Source organism: Cherax quadricarinatus, chromosome 67 (genome assembly GCF_038502225.1).
Source record: "Cherax quadricarinatus isolate ZL_2023a chromosome 67, ASM3850222v1, whole genome shotgun sequence".
In the NCBI taxonomy this organism is placed as follows: Eukaryota; Metazoa; Arthropoda; class Malacostraca; order Decapoda; family Parastacidae; genus Cherax; species Cherax quadricarinatus.
Genome location: NC_091358.1, coordinates 6,546,503 through 6,557,068, shown reverse-complemented (window position 1 = coordinate 6,557,068; position 10,566 = coordinate 6,546,503). Strand labels below are relative to the sequence as shown.

Here is a 10,566-nt window from a genome sequence, read left to right as displayed (position 1 = left end):
TAAGGCTGGTTGTCCCTTTTTGGATTGTAAAAAGTATTTCTAGCAACTTTAAAAGATTTATCAATTACATTTCTTGGGTATTTTAAATCATTACCTATTTCATAAATTTTGGATATTTCCTCATCTATGAACTCAGGACTACAAATTCGTAAAGCTCTCAAAAACATTGATGAGAAAACAGACAGTTTGACTCTATCTTGATGCGAGGAATAATAGTGGACATAGGAACAGTTATTAGTAGGTTTTCTGTAAATTTTAAATTTGAATTCATTATTACCCTTAATAATTAAAACATCTAGAAAAGGCAATGAGTTATTTTCTTCAAACTCAACAGTAAAGTTTATTGAATGGGCTAAGCTATTTAATTTTCCAAGGAAATGGTGTATATCTACATTTTTGGGCATAAGACACAAAATATCATCAACATATCTGAACCATTTAGCTCTATTAGGGAGGATTGTGTTAAGCAACCTTGTTTCAAAAAATTCCATGTATAGGTTACTAAGAACAGGTGAAAGAGGATTTCCCATTGCCATACCAAACTTCTGAGTGTAAAATTTATCATTAAATACAAATTTTGCATCAACAATGCAAAGTTTAATAAGTTTAATGATAGTAGGAACTGGCAATGGTAAATCATAGTTAACGAGTTCTTCAGATAAGAAACTTAATAAATCATCAACAGGAACTTTCGTAAACAAGGAAGTAACATCAAAACTAACCATGTTAAAATCATTTAAGTCAGTTGTGGCATGCAAAGAGTACGTAACCTTTATTCGGCGCATGGACACACCCTCATTTACAGGCTATCTCCCCCAACCAGCGAACCAGGTTGCTAAGAGTTGATGATGGGGCCCCATCGTTCAACTAGTGACCAGGTTCTAGCCAATAAGAAGGTGGGATTGACAATCGCAGAGGTTATGTGGATACCGCTCTCCTGTCTGCCCTTGTCATTCCCACTCTAGAGCTGGTTGAAGCACGGTGTGCTATCTTGTCGCTTCTATTTCTGCCTTGCTTACCGTGGAGTGCACTATATTTATCACTGTACATAGTGTACATATTGCTGTTATAATTGGTGAAGGATAATATAAGTCTAAACTTTTTCTACTGTGTTTATTTGCTCCCATTACACCTGGGATAACAGGCCATTTGAAATCCTAGGTTGTAATATGGGGGCCTGTCCGGGATCTGAACTTAGAGAAACGGTTGAGCTTAGGGTGAAGCTTGTAGCAGGAACATTGTGTAGCTTGCTGTTTCGCTTCGCTTTAAAAATTTTGCGTGTCAGTTGCTTATGATCAGCCTTGCTATTGTGTAATCGTTCAACAGCTCGCTACTAGCTTGTTCAGTGTGCTCGCTTCGCTACGGTCAATCTTGTGTGCAGTCGGCTTTGCTTGTATGCGTATTCTGCAATCGTACTGTGCATAGCTAAGCGTGTTCTGCAAATTAACGTGTTACGTTGGGGTATTCGTACTGTGCATAGCGAATAACTTATGCCACCTAGACGAGTCAGACGCCTGGTGTCGGCATATACTTTGCATAACCTACCTAAATTGTCTCTACAGCGTTGTTGGCAAATTGCTCGTTCCATTGGCATTCCCTATAAACGCACTCTTACAGCTGCGCAACTGCGTTCACTTATTGCTGACATACTTATTGAAGAAGAGATGGCACATCAAACTCCTCCCTCTACGGGAGCTAGGGAAAAAACTACTATGTTCTCGCAGGAGGAAGATGATATACCTACGGAGCAAAATGGTCAGTATAGTGCAGCTGGGTTGTCTCAGGGTGAATCAGCGTCGTTGGCACTTGAGCTGGCAAAAATCAATCTTGAGCAAACTAGGGAACAGAGAGCATTCGCAAGGGAAGAATTTGATAGGGAAAGAGAAAGGAGGCAGTTTTCGCATTCTGTAAACGATTTCAGTTTACAAAAAGCAGTACAGCTTGTTCCCCGCTTCAATGAGGCCGAACCAGAGCAATTTTTCGAAAGCTTCGAAAATCAGGCTCGAGCCTTGAGGTGGCCGGAACAGCACTGGGCAGCGTTGGTTCATACAGCATTATTGGGTAAGGCACAGGAATTTACGTCGGTATTAACTGACGCTGAATTCTCTGATTATCAAGTAGTGAAGACCACAGTGTTGGGAGCATATACATGTATCCCAGCTAAATATCGTAAGACCTTCAAATTGAACAGGCGGCAGCTTGGTCAATCCCTGGTGGACTTTGTGAGACAGCAAACCAAAGCTTTTACCAGCTGGTATAAAGCGAGTGGTGTCTCTAACTTTGAGGAGCTGGTGCAGCTTATTCTGATTGATAACCTGCTGGAGTCTGTGGGACCAGAGGTTCGTGTCTTTCTGCAGGATCGTGACTTAACCACTGCATTGGAGGCGGCCAGGTTGGCTGATACCTTCGAAACGAACCGCTCCTTGTCCGAGCGGTCCTGTCTCTCTTTTCAACAGTCTGGCGTGAGCAGAGATCGACAACATTGGAGAATGAAGTGCCAGCAGGAGGGAGAGCGTCTACGTCATCCAAATAAGTCACCTGGTGAGCCACGCTTCTCAACATATGGTCCCCCTGCGGAGAGGCAAACTACTTATGGAGCATCTCGACAACAATATCCAGAGAGGCACCAGCCAGAACGACACCACTTGCAACGTCATCAGGGAGTAAAGGGCAAGCCTGTCGTCTGCTTCAGATGCAATAAAGTAGGTCACATCAGTTCCAACTGCCCTCAAAAACCTCAACCCATCGGGAAAATCTCTAATATCCCTAGTAACATGTCCCCTAGAGAAGTAGAAAAAGGTATGGCCCCTTATTATTGCGAAAGTCTTATTTCCCTTCAGGAAAACTCAGAACCAACTAAAGTAAATACCTTTAGAGATACTGGAGCATATTGCTCACTTGTCAGAGAAGGAATATTACCCCTTTCAGAGAATACTTCCTTGAATTCCTCAGTTTTATTGGAAGCTTACGGAGGAGCTATATATTCAGTTCCTTTGCATAAAATTTATGTACAGTGCAAATATTACACTGGGTACTTGACTGTAGGTATCTCAAAAGGATTTCCCATGAAAAATGCCATGTTATTACTGGGTAATAACATTACTACTGTTACTTCGTGTCCTGAACCTATAATGATTAATGCTTCTCCAGTGTTGGCCATAACTCGGGCAACATCCCAAGGGTTGTCTGGGGAGAATGTTGACCTATCCTTGGACGACTCCGATCTCGGAATAGCCACGTTGTTTTATGAGACACACCGGCCGGAGTCTCGTAAATCAAGTGAACAGACCCCGATCAAGCCTTCCTATTCCCAGGTTGCAGGATTCCCAGATGTCTCTGTTTCCATGCCCGAGGGACTGTCCTTCCGGGAGGAACAACGAAAGGACCCTTCTTTAAAATTCGCTTTTGAGGCAGCCATGGGTAAATCCTCTTTGGGTCATCCAGTCAAGTATGAAGTTAAAAATGATTATTTGGTATGCACTGAGACTGGTAAGGAGATAGAGGGCCGGCAATTATACGACAGGTTAGTGGTTCCAACCAAGTATAGACCTCAGATATTAAATATAGCTCATAATACGTCATTAGGAGGTCACTTAGGAATTACAAAAACCTTGTATAGAATCACAAAAGAATTTTATTGGCCAAAATTAAAGAAAGATGTGAAGAATCATATTAGGTGTTGCCGAGAATGTCAGCAAGTTGGGAAACCTGGACATTCCATTAAACCTGCACCTCTCCAACCCATACCTGCTGATGGAGAACCTTTTGCAGATTTAATTATAGATTGTGTAGGTCCACTACCTAAGTCAAAGTCTGGAAATCAGTATTTATTTACAATTATGGATAAAGTAACCAGATATCCTGAAGCAATCCCAATGCGTAGTATCAATACTAAAGCTATTCTCAAAGCTTTAACAAAATTCATTTCTTGTTTTGGCATTCCTAAAACTATACAAAGTGATCAAGGTACTAACTTCACTGCCAAAGCATTTAGGGAAGTATTAACTAGGTTAGGGATAATTCACAACTTATCCACTGCCTATCACCCTCAGTCCCAAGGCGCCTTGGAAAGATTCCACCAAACATTAAAAACAATGATGAGAAGTTTTTGCATGCACTTTCCGACAGATTGGGATGAATCTCTACCGTTGTTGCTATTCTCAGTACGAGAGACGGTGCAAGAGTCTACAGGGTATAGTCCGTTTGAGCTGATCTTTGGGCACAATGTACGAGGTCCTCTTCGGGTGCTCAAAGAAGGATGGATGGGAGAAGACGTAAGCTCAGCACTCTACAACCCGTCTTCAAGGTTGCAGGTGGCACGTGAGTTAGCCACGGCTAACCTAAAGATAGCTCAAAGTAAGATGAAACAGAGGTATGACAAAAGTGCACAATTCCGCTCCTTCCATCCAGGAGACAAGGTGTTGGTGCAGGAACCTATACCTGGCCACACCTTGAAAGCTAGATTTACGGGACCTATGCAGATAGTAAGTAGATTATCTGATTTAAATTATGTGGTAGCTCCCATTGGTAAGACCTCAAAAACAAAAACTTACCACATTAATCAAATCAAGGCCTTTCATACACCAGATAAAGTCCCAGTAATGACTTTGTCCTCTACCTCTGAGGACGACTCTGACTCTTTGCACTCTATCTCTGAAATTAATACTAAACTTTCCAATTCTGTCCTCCTCAAGGATCCTAGCCCTTTAATGGATGGATTATCTGAAATACAAGCAACAAATTTAACGGAGCTTCTACAGTCATATCCTAATATTTTTTCGGATGTGCCGAAAAAATGTACGTTAGGTTACCATGATGTAGATGTGGGAAAATCTAAACCAATTAAACTCTCCCCCTACAGAGCTAATCATGAAAAGCAAAGGCTACTTCAGCAGGAAGTAGACTTCTTGTTAGAACATGGTTTAGTGGAGGAGTCATCTAGTCCATGGGCTTCACCGTGCATCCTAGTAAAGAAGGCTGATGGAGGGTTTCGTATGTGCACAGACTACCGTAAAGTGAACGAGGTCACAATTACAGATGCTTACCCTCTTCCTCGTCTGGATGACGTAATTGACTTTGTGGGTAAGGCTACTTTTGTGTCCAAATTAGATCTCCTTAAAGGTTACTATCAGGTACCTTTGACAGATAAGGCGAAGGAAATCTCTGCCTTCGTAATTCCAGGAGGTCATTATCAGTATACAGTTACCCCCTTCGGAATGAAAAATTCCCCCTCTTCATTCCAGAAACTCATCCATCAGGCTATTAAAGGACTTGAAGGCACGGCAGCATACCTAGATGATATTGTTGTGGTGTCTGATACTTGGGATCAACACCTACTTAGACTTAAAGCTCTGTTTGAGATCTTTAAGAATTCCCAATTAACAGTTAATTTATCTAAATCTTCCTTTGGCCAGGCCACTATCACTTTTCTAGGCCATGAAGTAGGTAGTGGTAATGTTGCACCTAAACTTGCTAAAGTTCTTTCGATTAAAGATTATCCAGTTCCTCATGATAGGAAATCTCTTCAACGTTTCCTAGGCATGATAGGATTTTACAGAAGATTCTGTAAGAATTTCTCAGATATTGTAGCCCCTCTTACCTCTCTTACCAGTCATAAAGTTCCCTTTAATTGGACGTCAGATTGTAACACTGCTTTTAATAAAGCAAAAAGATTATTGTGCTCTGCACCCATTCTCCTGTCTCCAGACTTCTCCAAACCTTTTTCATTACAGGTTGATGCTTGTGAGTCTGGGGTTGGGGCGGTACTATTACAAATCGGGAACAAGGAGTTGCAGCCTGTAGCATACTTTTCAGCCAAGTTCCAGCCACATCAGAGAGCTTACTCTACCATTGAAAAAGAAGCCCTCGCGCTGGTACTGGCTTTGGAACATTTCGATGTTTATGTGGGCCAGACATCGCAGGTGGTCACAGTCTACAGTGATCACAACCCGTTAGTCTATCTCCAAGCCATGAAGAATCACAACACAAGGCTTATGCGTTGGACGCTCAGGCTGCAGCCCTACAATTTCAAAATTCAGTACATTGCCGGCAAAGAAAATGTGTTGGCAGACTCTTTGTCAAGAGTCTAGTTTAATATTTTATTTAGGTTAGGATGTATTTGTGGTAACCCCCCTTTCAAGCTCTTTTTTTTTATCCCCTGATGTGGGGGTTTTTTTTTAGTGAGGGGATACGGGCTACCGTCCGCTTGTATCTTGGACCTATGTTGGCCTATCTGACTGCTGTCTCACTCTGAGTTTAGGGTTTGGCTTTTGGTCACTAGGAAAGCTGAGCTCTATCTAAGAGTGGGATGGTGGAGAGGATAGGCGGTCCCATTATTTTGTGCCATGGCGGCACGGTTACCACTGGGAGGTGGCAGCCTAATCCTGAGCCTTCTCGGGGGTGGGGGTGTGGCATGCAAAGAGTACGTAACCTTTATTCGGCGCATGGACACACCCTCATTTACAGGCTATCTCCCCCAACCAGCGAACCAGGTTGCTAAGAGTTGATGATGGGGCCCCATCGTTCAACTAGTGACCAGGTTCTAGCCAATAAGAAGGTGGGATTGACAATCGCAGAGGTTATGTGGATACCGCTCTCCTGTCTGCCCTTGTCATTCCCACTCTAGAGCTGGTTGAAGCACGGTGTGCTATCTTGTCGCTTCTATTTCTGCCTTGCTTACCGTGGAGTGCACTATATTTATCACTGTACATAGTGTACATATTGCTGTTATAATTGGTGAAGGATAATATAAGTCTAAACTTTTTCTACTGTGTTTATTTGCTCCCATTACACCTGGGATAACAGGCCATTTGAAATCCTAGGTTGTAATATCAGTCAAGGAGCTTAATTTATCAACCAAGTCTATGTTGTTTTTAACATTAAAGTTAGAAATTTTGCCAACAATAGGGCTCAAAATATCAACAAGCCATTTGGATAATTTATATGAAACTGACCCTATGGAGCTAATAATTGGTCTGACTGGATTCCCTGGTTTGTGTGTTTTTATTAGTCCATACATGTAAGGCAAAGATGGTAAAAGTCTCGAACTAAGATTAAAACAACATAAATATAGCATTAGAACTGGACAAGATTCCAATGCTCTATTTATTCATGTAAGAGATTTTAACCATCCAATTGATTTTCAAAAAGTTGAGAAAGTAGTATCAAGCAAGTCCATGGTCGACAGGAATATAATTGAATCTTGTTTCATAAAAAGCAGTTTTGACAATAATATGAATATTTCCTTTGGTTTATATAAATTAGATCCATTTATAATTAATAGAATTTGGGAAGAATTTAATAATACACTGGACAAATAATCTTTAAAATTTCTTATTTCTTGGGTAGAATAGTTTGTGGGGTGAGTTGTGCCAAGGACCTATCCAAGTTGGGCCGGCGCGCGTCAGGTGTTTAACCGTTGTGGGATCTGATAGTGAGGTGCCGGCCAGACCCCTTATATAGCTTCCTTGGATGCTTTACTTTCATAGTTCCTTGATAATGTGAGTAGTCACGAAAGCGCTTGGAATTTCTCTATTCTTTCAGAGTGGTTGTTTTGCATATTCTGAAATCACCTGTTTACTGTGATCTTATTGCATATATATATATATATATATATATATATATATATATATATATATATATATATATATATATATATATATATATATATATATATATATATTATATATATATATATATATATATATATATATATATATATATATATATATATATATATATATATATATATATATATTTATTTATTATCACACTGGCCGATTCCCACTAAGGCAGGGTGGCCCGAAAAAGAAAAACTTTCACCATCATTCACTCCATCACTGTCTTGCCAGAAGGGTGCTTTACACTACAGTTTTTAAACTGCAACATTAACACCCCTCCTTCAGAGTGCAGGCACTGTACTTCCCATCTCCAGGACTCAAGTCCGGCCTGCCGGTTTCCCTGAACCCCTTCATAAATGTTACTTTGCTCACACTCCAACAGCACGTCAAGTATTAAAAACCATTTGTCTCCATTCACTCCTGTCAAACACGCTCACGCATGCCTGCTGGAAGTCCAAGCCCCTCGCACACAAAACCTTTACCCCCTCCCTCCAACCTTTCCTAGGCCGACCCCTACCCCGCCTTCCTTCCACTACAGACTGATACACTCTTGAAGTCATATATATATATATATATATATATATATATATATATATATATATATATATATATATATATATATATATATATATATATATATATATATTTCCAACTTATTTTTAGGGATAATTTGATAATAGGATATATGTATTTGTGCAAGAAAGGTATAAAATACCGACAATATGAAAGTTAAGACACATGTGCAACATTGGGAATCTTTATTTAGACGTTTCGCCATCCAGTGGCTTTATCAATAAAGATTCTAGGACAATTAGAAGACAGTAGAACTATATACAAAAAATGAGGCAATTAGTCCCTCAGCCTTGGAGTAAGTGTTGACAGCATCGTGGTGGAGGAGAATCTGGAGCAAAGGCAAGAAGACTGGCGGTTATATAGGCGTCAGTGGATAAGGACGGGGAGCAGACGAGGGCATAGTCACTGGTAGGCGGGATTCCCCAGTGGAAGTAGGTCCTTACCAAAGAGATGGCTTAGTTGTAGCAGCCGTGAAGGTCTTGTAGATATCCTCTGAACTAAGATTCCATGATGTTGCAGTGTCTGACAAGTTGTGCAAGACAGGTATAAAATATAATTCTACTGTCTTCTAATTATGTCCTAAAATCTGTGTTGATAAAGCCGCTGGATGGCGAAACGTCTACAGTAAAGATACGCAGATGTTGTACATGTGTCTAAACCAGGATATATATTTACCTTGATGTATATATTTACAATTTACGCTTTATGGATAATAGGATATATATATATTTACAATTTACGCTTTTCAGGTATTGCAAACAGATTTGCTATACTTATTTAAAATGTACATTTTGATGAGTAGGATTGATGATTGAGGAGTTAGGTTTAAAATGGTATAATAGACCAACAACTTGATAAATTAGACACATGTACGACACTTGGGTATCTATACTGAGGAAACGTTTCGCCACACAGTGACTTCATCAGTCCAGTACGAAGAAGAATGGTGAAGAACAGAAGGACTTTGAGGTAATCAGTCCCTCAATCTTTCCAAGATTGATGGACTGATTACATCGACTCAAGGCTGTGGGACTGATTACCTCAAGCTCCTCCTGTTCTTCACCATTCTCCTTTGTATGGACTGATGAAACCACTGTGTGGCGAAACGTTTCCTCACTAAAGACACCCAGGTCTTTTATTTGTGTCTAATTTATCAAGTTGCCGGTTCTCTGAACCATTTATCTGCATTAACTAAAGAAGTTTACTGAGTAGGCGAAACGTTGCGACAGTAAACATACAACTGCTGCACATGTGTCATAGTAACAATTCAGGTGTGTTTCCTCCTGACTGCCGTCTCTGGTGGTGTGATCAGCCATATTGTGTGCCATAGCGGTGGAGACTGCAAATCCCTGTTTTTCTGTGATTGTTGATGCAATTGCAGAAGCTTCCAAACAACGGCATCTATGAAGATCAGTTCCTTGTGTGGTGGGTCGAGGCAGTGTGTGGTGGGTCGAGGTAGTGTGTGGTGGGTCGAGGCAGTGTGTGGTGGGTCGAGGCAGTGTGTGGTGGGTCGAGGCAGTGTGTGGTGGGTCGAGGCAGTGTGTGGTGGGTCGAGGCAGTGTGTGGTGGGTCGAGGCAGTGTGTGGTGGGTCGAGGCAGTGTGTGGTGGGTCGAGGTAGTGTGTGGTGGGTCGAGGCAGTGTGTGGTGGGTCGAGGTAGTGTGTGGTGGGTCGAGGCAGTGTGTGGTGGGTCGAGGCAGTGTGTGGTGGGTCGAGGCAGTGTGTGGTGGGTCGAGGCAATGTGTGGTGGGTCGAGGCAGTGTGTGGTGGGTCGAGGCAGTGTGTGGTGGGTCGAGGCAGTGTGTGCTGGGTCGAGTCACTGTGTGCTGGGTCGAGTCACTGTGTGCTGGGTCGAGTCACTGTGTGCTGGGTCTAGTCACTAAGCGTGGCTCTGGGCCTTACGCACACACACACACACGCTACTAAGGTCATTTCTGTTGTGCTGTAAGATGTCACAGGATATTTAAGCCATGTTTCATGAACTGCCCTGACCTGAAGAATATCACTATTGTTATGACACTGAGAGTGATGGTAGCTGTTGTTGTGGTGATGGTAGCTATTATGGTAATTGTAGCTATTGTTATAGTGATGGTTATGGTGATGGTAGCTGTTGTTGTGGTGATAGTAGCTGTTGTTGTGGTGATGGTAGCTATTGTTATGGTGATGGTAGCTGTTGTTATGGTGATGGTAGCTATTGTTATGGTGATGGTAGCTATTGTTATGGTGATGGTAGCTGTTGTTATGGTGATGGTAGCTATTGTTATGGTGATGGTAGCTATTGTTATTGTGATGGTAGCTGTTGTTATGGTGATGGTAGCTATTGTTATGGTGATGGTAGCTATTGTTATGGTAATAGTAGCTATTGTTATAGTGAT

General features: G+C 41.5%; 1 protein-coding gene across 1 annotated transcript; it reads left to right on the top strand.

The window, feature by feature from the left end:
• Positions 1-1,367: 1,367 nt before the first annotated feature.
• Positions 1,368-6,804, top strand: LOC138854688 (uncharacterized). Its single transcript, XM_070099360.1, has 2 exons — positions 1,368-2,702; positions 5,733-6,804. The coding sequence occupies exons 1-2, from the start codon at positions 1,491-1,493 to the stop codon at positions 6,087-6,089; spliced, it is 1,569 nt and encodes a 522-aa protein (XP_069955461.1). The 5' UTR covers positions 1,368-1,490; the 3' UTR covers positions 6,090-6,804.
• Positions 6,805-10,566: the final 3,762 nt, after the last annotated feature.

Coding starts and splice junctions, on each gene's coding strand:
- LOC138854688 (XM_070099360.1), top strand. CDS start 1,491: ATGCCACCTAGACGAGTCAGACGCCTGGTGTCGGCATATACTTTGCAT. Junction 2,703..5,732: donor TCTGCTTCAGATGCAATAAA/GTAGGTCACATC, acceptor TTTTCATTACAG/GTTGATGCTTGTGAGTCTGG.